At 44.3% G+C, this 24,830-nt stretch overlaps 1 protein-coding gene across 1 annotated transcript in view; it reads right to left on the bottom strand.

Moving 5' to 3' along the window:
* The window catches only part of PHF20L1 (PHD finger protein 20 like 1), a 255,783-nt gene that overhangs the window by 59,729 nt on the left and 171,224 nt on the right, over nucleotides 1-24,830 (bottom strand). The window contains exons 10-11 of the mRNA XM_082259569.1: nucleotides 16,047-16,214; nucleotides 14,649-14,840 (exon numbers count right to left, since the gene is read on the bottom strand). Of these exons, the coding sequence (XP_082115695.1) occupies nucleotides 14,649-14,840; nucleotides 16,047-16,214 (360 nt within the window). The remainder of the gene's footprint in view (nucleotides 1-14,648; nucleotides 14,841-16,046; nucleotides 16,215-24,830) is intronic.

The raw sequence follows: 24,830 nt of genomic DNA, 5'->3' as shown, positions 1-24,830 counted from the left end.
TCCATGAGGCTAGGTCGCGGCCGACCTAGCCCGTACCTGCAGTCTGCCCATGCTCGCTGGCTGGGCTGGGGGGACCACTGGATGTAAAAAAGTAAGGAAAGAGAAAAAATTGCTAGGGCCAGAGATACCAGCCAGGAGTCTAGGTCCTTACTCCTGACTAGACAGAGGGGGGTTACATACCAAGCCAAGGACTGCCCATGGGCATAGTCAGGTGTTTTTTGTTCTGCTCAGTCCTACTCCTGGAGGAGGCAATATAACCCTGTAGCTATGATTTATGGAGCACTGTGTCCGTCGAGGAACGAAAGAGAAATGGGAGCTATGACTGTTTGCTCCAGAAGGTCCACAAGGGCCACATGGAGGGTCTGATACTCTGTGCAAAGGCAGAGTTAGGTATGAAGACATGAACTGCAGAGGTGGCTGAGAGCGGAGCTCCTGAAAACCACCTCTCACATCCATACATCTGATGCTGGATGCCTGAAAGTCTATAAAGGCTAAAAAAAAAGGGCATTAACGTTGAAAGTGGGAGCAACTTTTACATGCTCCGAGGAGACATCCTCCCTCGAGGGGCGTATGAAGCAGATGCATTTTTGTACGTAGGAGCTTCAGCCCAACAATTCAACCAAATTGTTTATCTAATGTTCACAAAAAGGAGACTCATTTGGGAAATTTAGATGGGCAATGTTTATCAGCCCCTCTTGACAACAGTTTAAGATGCAAGCATAGGATCCAAATGCTCCAAGAACACAGGGTAAGGCTGCACAGCTGATCAATCACTTCTTAGGGTTTTAACCCAGTCAGTTAAAGTATTGCAAACAAATATCACTGCCAAGGCAGGTTGCACCAAAGGACCTGCAAAAGAAGAACAAGGTTTTTGAGAGGAGCTTCAATAATTTGTAGAAAGGGTTTTTTAAACATAGGTGCATTATCTACAGGAAGTTGTCAAAGACTTGTTAGGGTGGAACATCCCCTACAGGAATTAGTCAAAGACTTGTTAGGGCAGGACACTTGCCTGATTAACAACAGGGGCAGTCCACTTTTTATGAAGGGTCTTCCCAAAAACGAACACAGTTGCTATTTGTTTGAAAGGGGCAAACACCTTATCAGGACACCATAAATCTGTGCTGAAAAGTGCAGGGGCATCAGAAATGTTTTTTCACACTTAGGGCCTAAACTGGGAATAGTAGTGGTAAAATCTGCAGGTTAGTCTTCCAGTTTTAGAGTGGAGCTGTATCAATAAATATTGAGATGGTCTATTAGCTTGAAAGTAATGGCAGGTCCCTATGACTCCTCAGGTGTAGAAACCTCCATTAGGACCTGAGAGACTTGGCATCAGAAAAGGTCCCGGTGGCTGCAGGTTCAGAGGACAAGAGGCCGCACGTTGATTAGACCAAGATTTTGTGGGGGAGGGCCTGCATTTGTGAGGTCAAGCACTAATGTTGGACAAAAAGGTCTTGTTCGCAGTCTCCGCTCTAATTCATCCCAAATGAGTTCTATCAGGTTGAGGTCAGGACTCGCTCATTCATATCTTTATGGACCTTGCTATGTGCACTGGTGTGCAGTCATGTTGGAACAGGAAGGGGCCATCCCAAAACTGTTCCCACAAAGTTAGGAGCATGAAATTGTCCAAAATGGCTTGGTATGCTGACATCTTAGCAGCTCCCTTTACTGGAACTATGGGGGGAAGCTCAACCCCTGAAAAACAACCCCACATAATAATACCCCCTATACCAAATGATTTGGACCAGTGCAAGGTCCATAAAGACATGAATGAGCTTAACTGGCCAGCACAGAGTCCTGACCTCACCCCGATAAAACACCTTTGGGATGAATTAGAGCCTGAGACTGCGAGCCAGGCCTTCTCATCCAATATCAGTGCCTGACTTCACAAATGCCCTTCTGGAAGAATGGTGAAACGTTCCCATAGACACACTCCTAAACCTTGTGGAAAGCCTTCCTATAAGAGTTGAAGTGGTTATATCTGCAAAGGGTGGGCCATCTTAATATTAAACCCTACAGACTAAAACTGGGATGCCATTAAAGTTTACGTGCGTGTGAAGGCAAGTGTCCCAATACATTTGACAATATAGTGCAGCTAAGAGAGATTCCAAGGACAGCAGGGATTACAGGCAGGCTGGCTGTCAGTGTTGGGCCCTTCAGGTGATGCACCTGAAGGGCCCAACACTGCCAGACCTGTTAGCTAGAGTCATCGGAAAAAAGCTGAACTGTTCCCCACGTGTGTGGGATCAGGTATGTTGCACTGCAACGAGGAACCAATGAAGTTTTAGCTTCATAAAGCTAGTGGGTCTTGAATGCCTTTGAAATCAGCAGTTTGTAGCAGAAGAGTTTGCACATATATAAAACACAATGTTTGCACAGAAACACTATATAGGCTACAGACATAAGAGATAAGATGTCAAGATGCAATCCAACCATCCTACAATTATTTTGTTCTCTGGATTACTGGTAAACCTCCTTGCTTGGATCATTACAAGGTGCACGGAAAGGTTTTTTTTTTTTAACCCATTTGATACCTTAAAATGTGTCAGCCAGGGTATGAGTGGTTGTTTTCATGAATATTTAAAAAACGAATCAATGCTGACAAAATCAGTCAAATTGTTAGGTGGTCAATCTTCATGGCCAGGTTCCTTTATCGGCTACAGTAATAGTTTCTGCGCCAAGCATTTCTACCATTAAACTTGCATACATCAAACACATGCACGGACACTGAGCTAGAACAGAGTTGGGTGAAGTAATTTGTAAGAAACTTTTTTCAATGCAAAAGATCAAAAACAGATGCATTGTAGTTATGGACTGCAAGTTCCTGGTGCCAAAATTTAGCGATACATTTTTGGACATTGCACTGTTTTACGCAACAAAATATGCCTGCTGCAGTTAACACTACAAGGACCTTAATTTACCCCCTCCGGCATGGGGAACTTGCAGGGAGGACATTCATTTACAGTGGGATTAAAATAACCCTAAAAACTATGTACAGTGGGAAAAATCGGATTTTTGTAAGATCTTACCGTAAAATCCTTTTCTCTTAGCTCATTGACAGACGTAGTCCTCTTTGATTCACATCAATTGGGTTATGTTGTCTCCGCAGGAGTAGGACTAGGCAGAAAGAAAACGTTCTGGCTCCACCCTAGGGGCAGTCCCAGAGGGTATATCCTCCCTCTCTCTGCTACAGGAAATCAGTTCTGTTGTAAAGCAGTAACAGAGAATTTAACCCAACCCAACTCAATGATAGAGGGGCGGGTACTACGTCTGTCAATGAGCTAAGAGAAAAGGATTTTACGGTAAGATCTTACAAAAATCCGATTTTCTCTGTCGCTCATTGACAGACGTAGTCCTCTTTGATTCACATCAATTGGGACATCCAGAAGCAGTGCCACAAATGAGGGGTGGGATTGACAGAAATCAAAATCCAATCTAGAAGGCCCAACCGGTGCCAACTAGAAGTTTTAAAGGCTCATTATAAACAAAGAATGAGACTCAAATAAAAATTTCCAACGGAAAAAAACCCTCGAGGTAGACCACTGGTCTCCTCAAATTGCGGCCTGCAAAACCTTGCGGCCAAACGAGGCATCCGACGATGCCATTACATCAACTTTATAATGTTTTGTAAAGGTATGCACCGACGACCAGGTAGCCGCCTTGCACACCTGGACCACTGACGCCTGATGGCGAAAAGCCCATGACGCACTAAGTGCCCAAGTGGAGTGCGCCTTAACAGGGAACGGGGGCTCCCGACCCTTAATAGAATAAGCCTGTACAACCGTCTGCCTGATCCATTTGGAAATAGTCGCGGCAGCTGCAGGCAACCCCTTTTTTGGTCCATCCGGGACCACAAAAAGTGAATCCGTCTTGCGAAACGAGTCTGTCGTTTTCAAGTATACCCTGATCGCCCGGACCACATCCAAGGAGTGTAAAGCAAACTCCCGAGGATGACTGGGCTTAGGACACAGGGAAGGTAATACAATTTCTTCATTCAGATGAAATTCTGAAACCACTTTTGGTAGGAAGGATGGATTCGGACGAAGAACCACCTTATCTCTATGAACCACCAGATATGGGGAACGACAAGATAATGCAGCCAGTTCTGACACCCTGCGTGCAGAAGTGATAGCCACCAAGAAGGCCACCTTCTGGGACAACGTAGGTAGAGGAATCTCCCTAATATCTTCAAAGGGAGGTTTCTGAAGAACCGACAATACTAAATTAAGATCCCAGGGTGGTAACGACGCGCGCACTGGCGGAGCCAGATGTCGCACCCCCTGGATGAAATTCCGCACCAAGGAATGAGTAGCCAAAGGCTTCTGAAAGAAGATAGCTAATGCTGAGACCTGACCCTTGATAGTGCTCAAGGCCAGTTTCTGCTCAACCCCTTGCTGCAGAAAAGCTAATATTCGACTAACCGAATAAGATCGTGGGTGGAACCCCAGGGGTTCACACCATGCAATGTAGGACTTCCATGTGCGATGATAAATCTTTCTGGAAGTCGCTTTCCTTGCTTTAACTAGAGTAGGAATAACTGAAGCTGACAAACCCTTGTCCTTCAGCACCTGGGTCTCAATAGCCAGGCCGTTAAAGCCAACAATCGTAAAGCAGGATGGAAGATCGGTCCCTGAGACAGTAGGTCCTCCCTGAGAGGAAGTCTCCACGGGACGTCCGCCACCAGTCTGACCAAGTCGGCGTACCAAGCTCGGCGAGGCCAGTCCGGAGCTACCAGGATTACTGGAATTCCTTCCTCCTCTATCCTGCGAAGAAGTCTTGGCAGTAACCCGAGAGGAGGGAAGGCATACATTAGCTGGTATTGCCCCCACGGGGCGACCAGCGCGTCTGCGGTCTCTGCTAGAGGATCGCGGGAGCGAGCCACAAATCTCTGTACTTTTCTGTTGAATCGTGATGCCAACAGATCCACATCCGGGGTGCCCCAACGTAGGCACAACTGGTGGAAAACTTCTGGATGGAGGGACCATTCCCCCTGATCCAGAGTCTGACGGCTGAGATAATCTGCCTGCCAATTCTCCTCCCCCGGAATGAACACCGCAGAGATAGCTGGAACAAACCGTTCCGCCCAGCGAAGAATGCAAGCCACTTCCTTGGCCGCCCGGACCCTCTTGGTGCCCCCCTGGTGATTGACATAAGCCACAGCCGTGGCGTTGTCCGACTGGATCCGAACCGGGCTGCCCTGGAGCTGCTCGGTCCAGTGAATCAGACAAAGTCTGATCGCTCTCAGTTCCAATACATTTATCGGTAACCTGGATTCTTCCGGGGACCAAAGTCCCTGAACGGATAACTGACCAAGAATTCCTCCCCATCCGGATAGGCTGGCATCCGTGGTCACTATCGTCCAATATATTGGCAGAAATGACTTTCCCTGGCTGAGCATCGGAGACCGAAGCCACCAGACCAGAGACTCTCTGGTCTGTTTGCTCAATCGGATCCGATAGTCCAGGGATTCCGGATTCCGATTCCATCTGAGAAGAATCTCTTGCTGAAGAATTCGGGTATGGGACTGGGCAAATGGGACTGCTTTGAAGGAAGCCACCATCAACCCCAGAACCCTCATGCAAGTCCGAAGGGAAGACCAGCTGTTGGATAGTAACAACTGGACTGCTGATTGAATCTTCCGGAGTTTCCCTACCGGAAGGAAAACTCTTGTCCTGAATGTGTCTAGAATTAGACCCAGATATTCGAGCCTCTGGGTGGGAACCAGAAATGACTTCTGCTGGTTCACCAGCCACCCAAATTCCTGTACAGAAATTATAGTAATTTCTATGTTTTGTAGCAGGGTCTGTGGAGACTCTGCATGAAGCAGAAGATCGTCTAGGTAACCTAGAATCGATATGCCTCTTTGGCGCAGTAGTGCCAACATTTGGGCCAACACCTTCGTGAAGACCCGAGGAGCCGTGGCAAGACCGAAAGGTAACGCCACAAACTGATAGTGGTTCTCTTCTACGGAAAAACGTAGAAATCGCTGATGTCCTGCGTAAATGGGAATGTGAAGATAGGCGTCCTTGATATCTATGGACGCTAGGACATCCCCTGAATGCAGGAAGGCTGCTACTGTGCGAATGGATTACATTTTGAATTTTCTTATGTTGATAAAGGAATTGAGTGCTCTTAAGTCCAGAATTGGACGCACTTTGCCCTCTTTCCTGGGTATTGTAAATAGGTTTGAATAAAACCCTTGAAAACGTTCTGTCCAAGGAACGTGGACTACCACTCCTTGTTGCAGTAAATCCGTGACTGCTCTCCGCAGATCTTCTAAACGATCCGGGGATAGTCGGATATTGGAAGGGAAGAATCGCGCCGGTGGGAGAGATCGAAACTCGATCTTGTACCCTGACCTTATGACTTCGCAAACCCACTTGTCCGGGATTCTGGAGAGCCATGGATCCGGGAACCGGCGAAGACGTCCCCCCACCCCAGTTATGGGTGGGGGCGCACCTTCAGGGTTTAGTAGACTTATCTTCAGGTCTGGAAGGGGCGGGCTTTTGCTTGCCCGACCAACGTCCCCTGAAGCCTCCTGAAGGAGCTTTGGAGGACTTAATTTTTTCACCCGCGGGACGAAAAAAATTTTTGTGAGCAGAAAAAGAAGGCCCTCGTCTTTGACGAGGTCTTTTACCCTTAGCATTTTGCGGTAAAAAGGTGCTCTTTCCTCCCGTGAGATCCTTAATGATCTCATCTAAGTTGGCTCCAAATAAACGCTCTCCTGAAAAGGGGATATTAGCCAATGCTTTTTTGGAACCTTGGTCGGCTAACCAACCTTTTAGCCACAGTGTACGTCTGAGAACCACTGCTGAAACTGATGCTCGCGCCAATAATGGAGTGGCGTCTAACGCCGCATCACACACAAACTGTAACCCCTGTATCATCTGTTCCAACAAATCTGATACCGCCTGAGGGACCTCTTCTAATTCCCGGCGTAACCATTTGGTCCATTCAGTTACAGTCTGTGAAACCAGCCCAATAGCAATTATTGGTCTGAAAGCTGATCCAATCAAGGAAAACATGGTGCGAGACATAGCTTCTATCTTGCGATCCACCGGATCCTTAAAAGACGGAGCGTCTTCTAATGGAATAACCGTGGCTTTATTCAATCTAGAAATTGGTGAATCCACCACAGGTGGTTCTGTCCATTTCTTAATGAGGGTTTCCGCAAACGGATAACGCCTCTTAATGCGTTTAGAAATAGCAGAAGTGCGTTTTGGCAGATTCCATTCTTCTTTGATCGGATTGCCAAAACATTTGGGCAATGGAAAAACCTTCGCCACTTTGATGCGTTTTTTAGTCCCAAAGGGGATCTCAGTCTCAGCTACTTCCGACGGAAAACCCTGTAATCTTAAGGTTTCTTGAACAGATACAATTAGCGCGTTTACCAACGCTTCCTCTCGGGCTATGGCTGATGCCGAAACATCCTCCTCACTGTCTGAAGAAACAGTACCCGAGACACCAATCCCAGATGAGGTACCTGCAACTGCAGAAATAGGCTCAGATTCTGAATCCGAAGTTTCAGATAACATGGGGTTAGGCGGGGGTCGCTTCCTTGCGCCCTGTCCCTGACAAGCCACTTCCACCCGGGACACAAAGGTCTCCATAATAGCTGACAATGATTCAATCGTAAGCGGGGTGCTGGAGGATTCTGCAGACACCTCGAGGGGATCCGGTGGAGATACATGAGTGGCAGGGTCCATGTTAACCCAGGACACTTTGCCAGAAAAAAACTTTTTTTTTTTTTTTTTTAATATGTATCCCCCTAGCGCAATACCGCCCCTCAGTGTACCTGCTTCTTGACCCCCACAGAGAGAGAGAGAGAGAGAGAGAGGGACCCTCAAGGCTCACCACCCGATGCAGAGAAGTTTCCTAACAACTGCAGTCAGCGTTTGTCTCTTACAGACTGGGAAGAACTGTGTTCGTTTTCCCAGGTAGAAGTAAGTGGCTCCGCCCCCTGTGTACGCCTTCCGGCGTTCCCAGCTCTCCTCGAGATTAGCTGGGCTCTTCAAACATGGCCGCCCCCATACGGGAGACAACAGACTCCAAAAAAATGGCGGCCGGCGTGACCTGCGGACATTCGTGTACCTGGTCTACAGCAAAATGGCGGCGGATTGCCGAAGTATCGTCGTCCCAGCACATCCACCTGCATACCACGCTAATGGCGGTTTATCGCTCTGCAGGAGGTCCACTACAGTCAAGGTAGGATTGTACCTCCTATGTCTGCTGTAATACTGCAGTCTGCTGTGTAGAGTGTTAGCTCCCAAACCAAGTCCGCTTGCCCACCAAACACATGCTGTATTTACAAGGGGGACTTTTAGTGTCAGAAAGATACTGACCATGTATGGAGGGGCCCATATTCCAAAATGCCTCATAACGAGGAAAAGGAAACATTTACTCACCATACCGAACCGACAGGCACCCTCTCTTCACAATACCCTCTCCACCGGGGTGGGGGGTTGTTGACCACTCCGGACGCCTCGACTCTCTGGTTCCTGGCGTCCAAGCGAGACTTTTAACTCGCAAGGTCAGTCCCTCCAATGGGACTCTGTCGCAGCCGACCCAGCGCGGAGCTCTGGTCTGCACGCGCTCGTAGGCAGAACCGGGGTGACCACTGGATCTCAACATCCAGCCCGTCGCCTGGCCCCGCATACTTACTTGAATGTGTCGCGGCCGACCAAGCACGATGCAATGGTCTGCGCGCGCTCGTAGGCCGGCTGGGGTGACCACAAGTGTCGCCCAGATCCAGGCGTAATTTGCTTGAAGATCTCACAGGAAAAAACACTGGAGAAACTACCTAAAAATATTTTTTCTAAAAAAAAAATCTTGCCAGGACCAGAGATCCCAGCAAGGAACTTAGGTCCTTACTCCTGACTAGACAGAAAAAAACTGATTTCCTCTAGCAGAGAGAGGGAGGATATACCCTCTGGGACTGCCCCTAGGGTGGAGCCAGAACGTTTTTTCTTTCTGCCTAGTCCTACTCCTGCGGAGACAACATAACCCAATTGATGTGAATCAAAGAGGACTACGTCTGTCAATGAGCGACAGAGAAATAATGATTTGATCCCCTGCAGAATTTGTAAGTTTGCCTACTTACAAGAAATGAAGGGTCTATGATTTTGATCATAGGTGTAGTTTAAATGATTGACACAAAAATCCAGAATAAACATGATACAAATGTTATAAATTGAGTTGCAGTTCAATGAGTAAAATAAGTATTTGATCCCCTACCAACCAACAATATTTCTAGCTCCCACAGACTGGCTACAGTATGTGCTCATGTGGTACACAGATTAGTCCTGTCAATTTAGGAAGGTGCTCCTAAAGACAACTCGTTATGTGTATAAAAGACACCTGTACACAGAATCGCTTTCTTCCATTCAAATATCACTATCACAGGCAAGACCAATGAGCTGTCAAAGGACATCAGGGACAAGGTTGTAGATCTGCACAAGGCTGGAATGGTCTACAAGACAGTCGGTAAGAAGCTTGGTGAGAAGGAGACAACTGTTGGAGCGATTATTCGCAAAAGGAAGAAATAAAAAAATAACTATCAACTGCCCTCGGTCTGGAGCTCCATTCAAGATTTCGCCTCATGGGGTAAGGATGATCATGAGAAAAGTGAGGGATCAGCCAGGAACTACACGGGGGAGCCAGTGAATGATCTCAAGTCAGTTGGGAGGACAGTCACCAAACAAACAATTGGTAACACAATACACGGCCATGGATAGAAATCCTGCAGTGCCTGCAAGGTCCCCCTCCTCAAGAAGGCACATGTACAGGCCCTTATGATGTTTGCCAATGAACAACTAAATGATTCAGGAGAAGGTTTAGGAGAAAGTGCTGTGATGAGAGGAAAATTTTGCTCTTTTGCATTAACTCGACTCGCCGTGTTTGGAGGAAAAAAAAATGCTGACTACGACTCTAAAAACATCATCCTTACAATAAAGCACAGAGGTTGAAACATTATGCTTTGGGGCTGTTTCTCTGCTAAAGGTACAGGCCAAACTTGTCAAATTGAGGGGTCAATAGAAGGGCCATGTATTATAAAAATCTTGGAGGAAAACCTTCCCTCAGCCAGAACACTGAAGATGGGTCGTGGATGCATCTTCCAGCAGGACAATGACCCAAAACATACCTCCAAGGCAAGGAAAGAGTGGCTCAAGAAGAAGCACATTAGGGTCATGGAGTGGCCTAACCAGTCTCCAGACCTTAAAGGGATTGTAAAGGCAGAAGTTTTTTTTTTCTTAATGCATTCTATTCATGAAGATAAAAAAAAAACCTTCTGTGTGCAGCAGCCCCCCCTAATACTTACCTGAGCCCATCTTTATTCAGAGATGTTGCATGAGTTTCTCAGCTTCCCGGGACTCCCCTTCTCATTGGCGGAGACAGCAGTATGGCGGGATTGGCTCCCACTGCTGTCAATCAAAGCCAGTCAGCCAATCAAGAGAGAGAGTGGGGGTGGGGCCGGGTCATGGCTCTGGTGCCCCCACAGCAAGCAGCACTCAACAAGAGGGAGCAGCCAGGAGCACAGAAGAGAGACCCAAGGAGAGGAGGATCTGGGCCACTATGTGCAAAACCAATCACACAGAGCAGGCAAGTATAACATGTTTTTTTTTTGCACATAACAAACGAGACTTTTCAATCACTTTCATCCTTTAGAAAATGTATGCTGAAACTTCGAGTTGCCAAGCGACAGCCAAGAAACCTTAAGGATTTAGAGAAGATCTGTAAAGAAGAGTGGACCAAAATCCCTCCTGAGATGTGTGCAAACCTGGTACCAACTACAAGAAACATCTTACCTCTGTGCTTGCCAACAAGGGTTAGTTGATTATCTGTCTCCACCATTTAAAATACAGCTATGATACAAATTATAAGCCCTTCATTTCTTTGTAGGTGAGCCAACTTACAAAATCAGCAGTGGATCAAAAAATGATTTTCCCCACTGTAGGTGCAGGTGGGGGTCAAGGTAATAAAGTTAATCTTTGATCCTTTGTCCTGAATAAGCAAAGTACACTTTGACCTTTAAAGCGGAGTTCCACCCAAAAGTGGAACTTCCGTTCATTTGCCTCCTCCCCCCTCCAGTGCCACATTTGGCACCTTCCAGGGGGGGAGGGGGGAATGGGTATCTGTTTTTGACAGGTACCCTTCCCTACTTCCGGGAGACGGCGCCGTCCCTCGGAAGTTGGGCCCCCCTCCTCCTTCCCCCGTCGCCGAGCCAATCCGAATGCGCAGCTTTCAGAAAAATTAAAAGTCAGCAGCTACACATACTGTAGCTGCTAACTTTTAATATTAGGACATTTACCTGCCCTGGAGTCCAGCGATGTTGGCATCGCAGCCAATGTTTTCATCGGCTGTCAGATACTGCCGCTGCCCTGCGGACCCGCAATGGCAGCGGCAGCACCTGACAGCCGATGGAAACATCGGCTGCAGTGCCGACATCACTGGACACCAGGACAGATAAGTGTCCTAATATTTTAAGTTAGCAGCTACCGTATGCGTAGCTGCTGATTTTTAATTTTTGGAGGGGGAGGCTGGAACACCGCTGGGCTAAACCAATTTTGTCCAAATACAAGATGAGTGTATGCTTACTTGAATCTTGGTGTGCCTTATGTATTTATTCCAGATCTGTGCAGTAATCCTGCATTAAACATATTCTGCACTTTGCCCCTGTGTAGGAGTTTCCTGTAAAAAAGACTAGTCACTGCTGCTGCTTTCACTCTTCTAGTGAAGGGGGACTAGTCTTGTATCCATCCCTTGTGTGGCTTTCTGCAAACCACCTTTAGTGGGCAGTCCTACTGGGTCCATCCCAGAGCTCTGTACACACTATTGGGATGTTGTCACTGCCACTTTTACAAAGTATTAATTGGATCTGCTAAATCACTTGTTGCACAAAAGATGGATTTTTGGTCTTTGGGGTACTGAAGAATGTATTTCAGTGAAAGTTTGTGTGCCTGAAAATCAGCTTTAAAAGCAGAACTAAACCCATCAATTTATTGATTTCCCAAAATTCAAGTAAGAAATGTCTAATAAATGTTATTAAATCTTTAAATAAACACACCAATGTTCTACCTACTAGCACAAACGCAGTGTATGCAACATTCAGGGCATGCCTCGGTGATAGCAGTCATAGTTGTTAGTGTGCTTATGTCAGCTCTCAATCAACATTTTAAGCCTTCAAATAGCTGGTGTCATAGCTCAAAAGTGTGATAACATCTCAGCATGGCTAATGAAAATGGCTGAAGATTGGTACCAGGAAGTGGACCAGCTAAAGATGTCAGTAGCCATGAAGGAAACCGCAGTGCTGGAGAGAATTGGAGTATACTTCAGGAGTATGTATGGGTTAGGAGATAGAACGAGGTTAACAGTTTGATTTAAGAGTTAGGGTAACAGTAGGCAAATTACAAATTCCATATATGACGCAGTGTGACCAGTCCCCCTATAATAGTTTTATCACCTGCTGATCCTGCCAGTAGATCTATTTATTTTCCACTTTATGTAACAGAGTTTTAATGTTGTTAGGCTGTAGGGAAATCATGAGCTGTTACTCTGTCAACAGTCTAATTTTAGATGTACTTTTAAAATAATTGTAGCAACAGGTTATTTTCTTTTGGAAAAAAAAAATCTTTAAGCTACATGAATAAAAGTTGACTTTTGTAACCCCCCAGCACTGTTATATGGTTTGTTATAACCCTGTAACTATCACTTTTGCAGAACAGTTTGGTCTGCAATGTGGAGAAAAATACCAATAAAGGCATGTGAACAAAAAAAAAACAAAAACATATACTGAACACTATTATTACAGTTATCAAACCCCATACAGATAGAACAATTCAATATTTTTCGCTATAGAGGCTAAGAGTTACATTTAAGGGTTAGTTGTAAGGGGTGGTGATTAGAGGTTTAGTATAAACAGTAATAGACATGGGCGTGTTTTTAATAATGCTATGTACAGCTGAGGCCAAAAGTTTTGCGAATGACACAAATATTAATTTTCACAAAGTCTGCTGCTTCAGTGTTTTTAGATCTTTGTCAGACATTACTATGGTATACTAAAGTATAATTACAAGCATTTTATAGGTGTCAAAGGCTTTTTTTGACAATGACATTAAGTTTATGCAAAGAGTCAATTATTGCAGCATTGGCCCTTCTTTTTCAAGACCTCTGGTATTTGCCCTGGCATGCTGTCAATCAACTTCTGGGCTACATCCCGACTGGTGGCAGCCCATTCTTGCATAATCAGTGCTTGGAGTTTGTCAGAATTTGGGGGGGGGGGGTGGGTGGGTTTGCTCACACGCCTCTTGAGGATTGACCACAAGTTCTCAATGGGATTAAGGTCTGCAGAGTTTCCTAGCCGCGGACCAAAAATTTTGAAGTTTTGTTCCCCAAGCCACTAACTTATGACTTTTGCCTTATGGCAAGGTGTTCCATCATGCTGGAAAGTGCATTGTTTATCACCAAACTGTTCTTGGATGGTTGGGAGAAGTTGCTCTTGGAGGATGTTTTTGTACCATTCTTTATTCATGGCTGTGTTCTTAGACACTCCCTTGGCTGAGAAGCAACCCCACACATGAATGGTCTCAGGACGCTTTACTGTTGGAATGACACAGGACTGATTGTAGCATTCAACTTTTCTTCTCTGAACAAGGGTTTTCCCAGATGCCCCAAACAATCGGAAAGAGCATTCATCAGAGAAAATTACTTTGCCCGAGTCCTAAGCAGTCCAATCCCTGTACCTTTTGCAGAATATTCATCTGTCCCTGATGTTTTTCCTAGAGAAAAGTGACTTTTTTGCTGCCCTTCTTGACACCAGGCCATCTTCCAAAAGTCTTCTCCCTCACTGTGCATGCAGATGAACTCACACCTGCCTGCTGCCATTCTTGAGCAAGCTCTGCACTGGTGGTGCCCCAATCTCGCAGCTGAATCAACTGTAGGAGATGGTCCTGGCGCTTGCTGGACTTTCTTGGGTGCCCTAAAGTCTTCTTAACAAATGCAGTGGACATTTTTTTGGGGGAGGAAGTTCATTTTCAAGGCAAACATGGACTTTGCAATTAATTGCAATTCATCTGATCACTCTTCATAACATTCTGAAGTATATGCAAATTGGCATCATAAAAACTGAGGCAGCAGAACTTTGTGAAAATGATCATTTGTGTCATTCTCAAAACATTTGGCCACGGCTGTACTATTGAGTTGCAGCTAGGGGTTAACATGCCTTGTGCTTACAGCATGCTAGAGTAATAGACACACACAGGCATAACACAGAGCACAAAGCTCCAGGTCTCCTGCAGTTCGAAACACTCCTCGTAAAATGCACTAATTAAGCACACTCATGCACCCTACACACTTGCCAGAACCAACCTCCCTTTACCTAAATTGTTTGTGTGAAGTTCTCGGTCCTATTCGTTTTTATATAATTGATTAGAAAATATTTTCTGGTTAATTCAGTATGATAGACATTAAAAAGAAAAAAAAACAGATTTTAAAGTGAAGCAAAAGAAAAGCCTTCAACACACCTACCCATCACCATAACAGAGACACAAAAAGACAAGCCAAGAAAGAGTCTTGGATTTTGCAGTCAGTTGAGCGTGAATCTTCTTGCATACATACCAAGTAGAGTCACGTGCTTGTAAACTCAAGAACTTTACCTGATGACGTTGAAGCTACTCTACCATCAGCTATTGCTTTGGAAGAATAGTTTATCAATTGTAAATGTTCCTTTTCTTTAGTGGTGCGCTCAGTGTGGAAAGTGGTTTCTAGGCCTACGGGAGTTATGTCCGTATTACAGCTTAGGTCAAGAGGTTCAAGCTTCTCCTGAGGCACAAAGGCAACATCGGGTACTATATAAACAAAAGAATGTGATAGAGTATTACAATATGAGGTCCAGTGGAAACATATGAATGACATTTATCATCTATTGTATGTAATATCGCAAGTGTGGTACAGAGACTGTAATTCTAGACTTGTATAGATTACTAATTGTAAAAAAAAAATTAAGTTTTCCTTTTTCTGGGGGGAAAAAAAAAAAGTTTAAACATCAAACATGTTGGACCACACAACTGTAATTTATTAAATATAAATGCAAATTTTATGAGCATTAGAGAATCAAAATAATAATTTATTTTAAGGAGGAAACCCTTTTCGGGAATTGCTGATCAAGTTAAAAATTGATTTAAAATTATATTTAAATTGGAACTCCAGTCAAAACATTTTTGGTTGTTTTGAATACAACAGGGAAGGGTTAGACCACAAGTTACAGGTATTTATTGTTGTGGGCAGATTTTCGCATTGTACACTCTGGACAGAAAGTTAACAGAATTCTCGCCTACAGAGTTAGGAATAAAAACCGATTGATTACATGAAATGGTGGAGCCCACTTTATGTTAAGTATTACAATCTGATATAATAGATCAAGAACAAGATGGGGCCCGACATGGCTCTTGGTGCACGTCTCAAAGTTTACAGAAAAAGAGGGATTTAATTTTACAAAGTTTATTTGTCACAGCAAACGTGTAAAAACAGCCAATGTGGCTCTGGGGGTTTGAAATAGCCCCCATCTCATCAGGGTTCGAATTAGCCGGTATGAAAAGGGAGGCTTAGGTGAAAGTGTTTTTTCACGGTTTCAGAAATTCTGCAGTCAAAATCTGATAACAGAAGAAAGTCTGCTCTGGTCACCGATCTAGCAACCGAAGGGCCTGTGTCGATGGGCTGTGGACCATCACTGAGATCTTTCAGGATGTATTGACAGGTACATTTGACTTGCAGTTGACCTTCTATCTGTATTTTACCTTCTTCAAGCAGGTTTTCCATTACCGTAGATTTGAATGGGAATGCAAAACCCACTTGAAGTGAACTGTGGTCACTATCCCTAAACCAGGTTGTAAAGAATAAAATACTGACAGAAATTATATTTCTTATGCATTTAATAGAAAAAAAAAACATGAGCAAGGGTTATGGCTGGAATTCCAGTTTAAAAAACTGAACTGAGAAGACAGGGATTATGTGTACCCTGTTTTCCCCTTACTCAATAAATTTTGATTAATTACCCTTGGCTACTGAAAGGTCTTGAGGAGCCTGAATGTAGCCTGGTAGGCCTTTTCCATCTTTGAAAGGCAGGTGTGGAAAGTCACTGGGGGCCGTGAGGGTTAAGCGCTGAGATCTCCTGCGGTTGTTACGTCCAGATGACCTAGAAATATTTGTGGTGTGTGGCGTACCTATAAAGAGAAATCTTTCAATGATTAGGACATGGAATTATACAACCCATCAGGTAGCAAGACATTTAAAGCTACTACATGGAAATTGTTTTATATAGGGCAGAGCTTTAAAGGGTATGTAATCAACTATGTAATGCTTAATTGGAGTCAAAAACACTTTACAACTCAAGATAAATGTAATGGTTTTATCACATTGTGCAGGAATGTTTTTATAGATGTATCTGATACAGTATTTAGCCATAAAAGTTCCTAAATGCAGACACACAATTTTTTTGTGTTTCTGTAGTCATAGCTGTGCAAAATGTCAGCCAGCAAATAATAAAGCACATACATTTACAAAATAGAAGCATTCCAAAGCAACATCAGGAAAGAGAGATGTTACTTATCAAATACAGCATATAATATTAAAAAAAAAAAAAAAAAAAAAAAAAATGTAATGCAGTAGCAAGACAGAAGATCACAAAAAGAAAAAAAAATACATTAAGGGGTCTATTTAGCCTATATTCACACCTATGCCCTTTTTTTTTTTTTTTTCTTTTGTAGTGCGTTTTCTGTTTTGCAGAAACACACTACAGTCCATTTTAACATGGTTTCCTATGGTACACGTTCACATCTATGCGCTTTTCAGCTGGTGCATTTTTGGAAAGGGTCAGGGGCTTTCTTTCCAGCAGCAGATCCCAAAACTTTACCAGACCCTTACCCTGAGCATGCAGCCCGGCAGGTCAGAAAAGGAAAAGGACGAGCGAGCCATGCCCCCCACACCCCAAAACATATTTTCCCCATGATAATGAGGACAAGGGTCTCGCCTCTTCCCCACAACCCTGAGCTGCGGTTGTGGGGTTTATCAGAATCTGGAAGCCCACTTTAACAAAGGGGGGTAAAGATCCTGCCCCCCCCCCCCCCAATGTGAATGAGTATGGGGTACATTGTGCCTGTACTCATTCACTAAAAAAAAAAAGTGTCAAATAGGAAAAAAAGGCCATGTTTTGCAATACGGCACTGCGTTAGTTTAACTGACAACTGCTGTACCCAAATAAAATGTATGTGCTTTTATCCCCACACATAGAGCTCTCTCTTGGTGGTATTTGATAACCTCTGTGTTTTTTATTTTTTTGCGCTATAAACAAAAAGTCCAACAATTTAAAAGAACACATATACAGTTGGGATCGAAAGTTTGGGCACCCCAGGTAAAAATTTGTATTAATGTGCATAAAGAAGCCAAAGAAAGATGGAAAAATCTCCAAAAGGCATCAAATTACAGATTAGACATTCTTACAATATGTCAACAAAAGTTAGATTTTATTTCCATCATTGACACTTTCAAAATTACAGAAAACAAAAAAATGGTGTCTGCAAAAGTTTGGGCACCCTGCAGAATTTATAGCATGCACTTGCAAGGCTGAGACCTGCCAGTGTCATGGATTGTTCTCAATCATCGTCTGGGAAGACCAGGTGATGTCAATCTCAAAGGTTTTAAATGCCCAGACTCATCTGACCTTGCCCCAACAATCAGCACCATGGGATCTTCTAAGCAGTTGTCTATAAAACTGAAAATAGTTGACGCTCACAAAGCTGAAGAAGGCTATAAGAAGATAGCAAAGCGTTTTCAGATTTCAATATCCTCTGTTCGGAATGTAATTAAGAAATGGCAGTCATCAGGATCAGTGGAAGTTAAAGCAAGATCTGGAAGACCAAGAAAAATATCAGACAGAACAGCTCACAGGATTGTGAGAAAAACAATTCAAAACCCACGTTTTGACTGCACGATCCCTCCAGAAAGATCTGGCAGACACTGGAGTTGTGGTACACTATTCCACTATAAAGAGATATTTGTACAAATATGGTCTTCATGGAAGAGTCATCAGAAGAAAACCTCTTCTACATCACAAAAATCAGCATTTGAACTTTGCAAATGAACATATAGACAAGCCTGATGCATTTTGGAAACAATTTCTGTGGACCAATGAGGTTAAAATTGAACTTTTTGGCCAGAATGAGCAAAGGTACGTTTGGAGAAGAAGGGGCACAGAATTTAATGAAAAGAACCTCTGTCCAAATGTTAAGCATGGGGGTGGATCAATCATGCTTTGGGGTTGTATTGCAGCCAATGGCACAGGGAACATCTCACGAGTAGAAGGAAAAATGGATTCAATAAAATTTCAGCAAATTTTGGATGGTAACTTGATGCCATCTGTGAAAAAGCTGAAGTTAAAGAGAGGATGGCTTCTACAAATGGATAATGATCCTAAACACACCTCAAAATCCATGGGGAATTACATCAAGAGGCTTAAACTGAAGGTTTTGCCATGGCCTTCACAATCTCCTGACCTCAACATAATTGAAAATCTATGGATAGACCTTAAAAGAGCAGTGAGTGACAGACAGTCCAGAAGTCTCAAAGAACTGGAAGACTTTTGTAAGGAAGAATGGGCAAAGATACCTCAAACAAGAATTAAAAGACTCTTGGCTGGCTACAAAAAGTGTTTACAAGCCGTGATACTTGCCAAAGGGGGCAGTACAAGATATTAACTCTGCAGAGTGCCCAAACTTTTTCAGACGCCATTTTTTGCTTTTCTGTTATTTTGAAAGTGTAAATGATGGAAATAAAATCTAACTTTTGTTGACATATTATAAGAATGTCTAATCTGTAATTTGATGCCTTTTGGAGATTTTTCCATCTTTCCTTGGCACATTAATACAAATTTTTACCTGGGGTGCCCAAACTGTATATACATATATATATATATATATATATATATATATATATATATATATATATATATATATATATATATATATATATATACACACACACATTTATTTATTTTACTTTCACTATAAAACATATCCTGTAAAAAAAAAAATTTAAAAATCGATTTTCTTTATTAATTAAGGCCAATATGTATTCTGTATTCTATATAGTAGTACTTAGCAGTAGTACTAATAAGTGTATGTTGAATGGTTTGCGCAATAGTTCTAGCGTCTACAAAGTATGGGATATTTTTATGGAATTATTTATTTATTCCTTTAGTGGTAATGGCGGTGATCAGCGACTTCTAGCGGGACTGTGGCATTGCGACAGACAAATCAGGACACTAAGTGACACCAATACTGTGATCAGTGCTAAAAATATGCCACTGTACTAATGACACTGGCTGGGAAAGGGTTAACATCAGGGGCGATCAAAGGGTTAAATGTGTGCCTAAAATGTGCTTGGTTACTGTGGGGGAGGTTCTTGTGCTATGGGAAGGCAGAGATCCGTGATCCTGCTTAGCGGAAACACAGGATTACTACCTTCTCTGCTGACAGAACAATGTCCCGCCTTGTTTACATAGGCAGACCAGCATTCTGCTTATTTCCCAAATGATTGGTGGTTCCCGCTGATTGGCTCCCGCTGTGCCCAATCACAGTAAAAGCAGGTCGCTGGCAACGCGCGCCCCAGACCCGGTAGTGTCAGATCACGTACTGGCACAGAGTGGCCGCCCTGCTGTAGTATATGTGCGTGGGGTGGTCGCTAAACTGTAAATTTCTGCTTTGGACGCTTTTAACAGGGGAGTGGGGATCCCCCAGCCTGAGCACCGAATCTCAGCAAGTATTTTTCAGTTGTGCGGTTGAGCTTGGGTATTTTCTACTTGAGTTTTTGACAATTCCTTTATTAACCACTTACCCAAATGGACGTACCTGTAACGTCATTGGGGTTCATTGGTAATACCGGGATGTTGCCTGCTCCTACAGGCATCATTCCAGTATCATTTTTTGCAGCCGGTGACTGTTTCACGCAGAAGTGATCTGAGCGGCTAATTAGCCACTCAATAACTTCTGCGGGTGACACATATAATTTAATTCTATAGGGTATCGGTTTATAAAAAAAAAAAAAAATTATAATGTTTGGGGGTTCGAAGTCATTTTCTAGAAAAAAAAAGTTGATTTTCACATGTAGGAGCAAAGTGTCAGAATAGGCTTGGGAAGAAGGTGGTTAAAAAATAATGTCCTTTGATGTAGATCCAACATCAATCATGCCACCTGCCACAACCAAAAAAAAAAAGTGCATTTATCGAATGCTAACCAATGACTGCCCACTTCTCCATCTGACAAATAGGTAGAGGGTGGCATCCCACCCCCTTGTGACAGTCACTGACTGATGCATGCTGGGTTGGTGGCGTCCCAATGGGGGCAGGGTCATCTGGTGACATCACCTGGTGGCCCCGCCCCTTACCAATTTAAGAACTGTCAGGCGGAGGAGCGGACATTCAGCGGATAGCCTTCGATGAGTGCAGAGCTTTTTTTTTTCTCTTTCTTCGGGTTCAGCTGTGCGGGGGGGGGGGGGGGCAGCGTGATGGACGTTGGATCTACATCACGAAACATTATTTTTTGATTTTTATTAAAGGGATTGTTAAAACCGTCTTTGTGTTTTTTTTTCTATGTGAGTTTTTTTGTGAATGAGTAGCGGTACAATGTACCCGAAACTCATTCATATATCATATTAAAGTGGGCTTCAGATTCTGATAAGCTCCCAACCACAGCCCAGGGTTTGTGGGAAGAGGCTCTTGTCCCCATCAACATTACCCAAAGCAGCCCCCCCATTTTGAGGACAGGAGGCCTAGTATGGTTCAGGAGGGGGGGAGGGGGCGCTTGCGTGTCCCCTCCCTTCCCTGACCTGCCAGGCTGCATGCTCGGATAAGGGTCTGGTATGGATCAGGGGGGGCACTGTTTTTTTTATGAATTTCTTTAGCCAGTAATTGTTTTTTTTTTTTTTTTTTTTTTTACATTCAGTCTGTCAGCAGGGAACCCCGCTCACAGCTAATGACTCATTAGTTAAATATGCAACAGCTGGTTTCCTGGCCCACTTCTTAGCAAGCAGCTACATACAGTGCAAAAAAATGTATGAAAAATGCCTGCAACAACGCATCAAATGTGGGTATAAAAACGCAAAATACACTGTAAAATGTGCCTGAAAAATGCATCAAGCGCAGCCCGCATAACCTAGACTGGTGAACCTAGACTTGTATATGATTTCAAAACATTTTCCAATTGAATCCAAATCAGAAAAATGTGTGAATCTTGGCTGAAAATTACATAATTGAATACATATAATCTAATTTATAAATAGACCTTAAATAATCAACAAGGTATAAGTCAAGTTTCTGTTAATTTTGGGTAGAGAGTGGAAGTAATGTAATCTGTCAGATTCCTACTGCTCTCTGCGTCCCATATTCCAGAGACAGGATAAGAAGGCAACACAATGTCTTCATTAAAAAGAAAGTCAAAGACAACTTTTGGAAGGAACGATGGACAGGGGCGAAGAACCACCTTATCCATGTGAATCACCAGGTAAGGTGAACGACAGGATAACGCCGCCAGTTCTGACACCCTGTGCACAGAGGTTATAGAAACAAAAAAGGCCACCTTCTGGGAAAGCGTTAGCAGGGGAAACTCTCAAATATTTTCAAAGGGAGGCTTGTGTAGAGCTGAAAGCACCAAATTAGGATCCCAAGGCGGAGCCCACACTGGAGGAACCACAAGTCGGACACTTTGAAGAAAGGTACGCACCAGGGAGTGTGTGGCCAATGGTCATTGGAAGAAAACCGCCAAAGCCGATACCTGGCCCTTGTTGGTACTCAAGGCCAATTTCTGTCCAACCCCCCGTTGAAGGAAGGTTAAGATCCGAGCCATCGAGAAGGAGCGAGGATGAAGCCCAAGAGAATCACACCACGCAATATACGTCTTCCACATACAATAGTAGATCTTCCTAGAAGTAGATTTCCTAGCTTTCAACAGTGTAGGAATCACTGACTCATATAAACCCCTATCCTTCAGCACCTAGCGTTCAACAGCCAAGCCGTCAAAGCCAGCGACTAAAGAAGGATGTAAGATCAGTCCTTGGTACAGCAGATCCTCCTTCAGAGGAAAATGCCAAGGAATGTCAGCAACCAGCCACACCAGATCGGCGTACCAAACCCGGCGAGGCCAGTTCCGGAGCCACTAAGATGACCAGAATCCCTTCTGCCTCGATCCTGCATAGAAGTCTGAGCAGAAGCTTGAGAGAAAGGAAGGCGTAAATCAGACTATACTGACCCCACGGGGTCACCAGCGCGTCTGTGGCCTCCGCCAGAGGATCCCTTGACCGAGCCACTAACTTCTGCACCTTTCTTTCTGTTGAGCTGAGACGCCAACAGATCCACCTCACTCGGGGGGGCCCACCGGAGACACAACTGATGAAACACCTCCGGATGAAGGGACCACTCCCTGGGGGGACCACTTTTGTGAAGACTCGAGGAGCAGGCGTTACCAGAAGGGTAACACCACAAACTGATAATGCTCCTCTACCACGGCAAAGCAGAGGAAGCGCTGGTGACCGGCACATATTGGAATGTGAAAGCAAGCATCATTGATGTTGATAGAGGTGAGGAAATCCCCCTGATGCAGGGATGCCATCACCGTTTGCATGGACTCCATTCTGAATATCTGTACCCACACAAAGCAGTTTAGCGCCTTGAGGTCCAGGATTTGACACACTCTGCCTTCCTTCCTGGGAACTGTGAACAGGTTTGAGTAAAAACCCTAAAAGGTGGACAATCACCCCTTGAAGGAACAGGTCTTGTACTGCCCCAAATAGGCTCTGTAAGCGGTCTGGGGACAGGTGCAAGTTGGAAGGAAAAAACCTTGCTGGGGGGACAAGAGCGAAACTCGATCTTGTAGTCGGACCGAATGATATAGTGGATCCACTTGTCTTGCACCTGGAAGTCCACAAGACCGCAAACCAGCGAAGATGTTCCCCCACCCCCGATACGAGTGAGGGCGCACCTTAATGTAGAACGGTGGTTCTCAACTCCTGTCCCCAGAATTAGGGATTGACTGATTATCGGCAAAGCCGATATATCGATGGCCGATATTTCAGCCAAGGTGGCCGATATTGCCGATATATCGGAAAGTGCTTGTACCAGAGTGATGCCTGCAGCTAGAGGCATCATCCCAGTAACGGCGTCCATAGCCGACGGACGGCTGTCTTGTAATGACAACCGATGTGGCTGAGAAGCCGCTCGGCTGTCATTACAAGGAGCGGGAGGGGGGGGGAGGCTCGCCCAGGTCTCCCAGTTAACCGAGGAACTCGGCTAAAGTAGTGTAGTCTTTTATAAACATAGAATACATGGAGCCGAGGGAGCATGGGAGGAGCTGGAATGCAGAAGGCTGGAGGGGCGGAATTCATTTCAGCTGGGGAGGTGGAGTTGGATTGCAGACGGCTAGAGAGGGGGAGTTCCGATCAGAGCCGAGTGCCTGGTTTCGGCACAACACCGGACAACCAGCCTGCAAGGCCGCTGTCCTCGGCTGGACACCGCCAAAGACCCGATCAAGGCCGCATTCGGCTCTGATCGGGTCTCCATGTGAAAACCCGGAAGTGATGTCATGACATCACTCCTGGGTACTCGGTGCCAGATTCAATGACAGCATTCAAAACAGCCAAACTTTGTGTCTTATTTTACCTTAAAATCTGGGCTGCTAGTGGGTCTTGAGGACAGGAGTTGAGAACCACTGATGTAGAAGGAGCTTTGAACACGGAAAAAAATTTCAATCTAAAAAATTTTGCCAGAACCAAAGATCCCAGCAAGGAAATAGGTCCTTAATCCTGACTAGGCAGAAAAAAAACTGAATGGCTATAGCAGAGAGGGAGTATACCCCCTTGGACTGCCCATGGATGTAGCCACAATTATTTTCTGCCTAGTGTCTGACTCCTGTAGGGGGCAGTATAACCCAATGGATATGAATATCAGGAGCTGTGTCCGTCAATGAACGACAGAGAAATTTAGGTTTTATTGTAGTGCCCTTGTTAGGGGCATTTTCCCTACTTTTTTTTCTAAAAGTGGAACCAATTACCAGAACTGGAAATGACCAGAAATCCGAAAGTAGACACAAACCGTGAAAACCAGAACAAAGCTTCTGACCTTTTCCTACCACATCAAAAATTTTAAAATGTCTTGCCTTGACTTGTACTTTAAAAGGATAAGTTCACCTTTTTAAAAAAAATCAGTACACATTTTTTTGCAGGTAAAAAAAAAAAAAAACGGCATTTTACGGTAAAATCATTTTCTCTTGAGTTAATTGACGGACGCAGTTCTCTCTGATCCATATCAGTAGGATAATACTGCCCCCTACTGGAGTAGGACACTAGGCAGAAAAAAGTTCTGGCTACGCCTATGGGCAGTCACGGAGGGTACACCCTCTCTCTTCCTGCATAGGATGTCAGTTTTGTATCAAAACAGTGTCAGAAAAATAACACCAACACAACTCAAAATAGAGGGGCGGGTACTGCGTCCATCAATGAACTTAAGAGAAAGGGATTTTATGGTAAGTCAAAAATCCAGTTTTCTCTATCGTTCATTGACTGACGCAGTTCTCTCTGATCCATATCAGTAGGGACGTCCCAAACCAGTACCATAAAATGAGAAGTGGGAACAGCAGAAAAGAACAAGTACCCCAAGGCCAAAGATAGCCGACCAGGCAACATAGGACTCATCAGTACAAAAGATGAGGCCCACCTGAAACAAAAAGTAAACACCCTCAAGGAAGGTCAAAAGACTTCCAAACAGCAGCCAGCAAAAAACCTTGCAGCCGAAAAGA

The sequence above is a fragment of the Pelophylax lessonae genome (genome assembly GCF_965119305.1).
Source record: "Pelophylax lessonae genome assembly, chromosome: 5".
Lineage (NCBI taxonomy): Eukaryota > Metazoa > Chordata > Amphibia > Anura > Ranidae > Pelophylax > Pelophylax lessonae.
The sequence above is the reverse complement of the archived record's forward strand: the minus strand, read 5'-3'. Positions and strand labels throughout refer to the sequence as shown.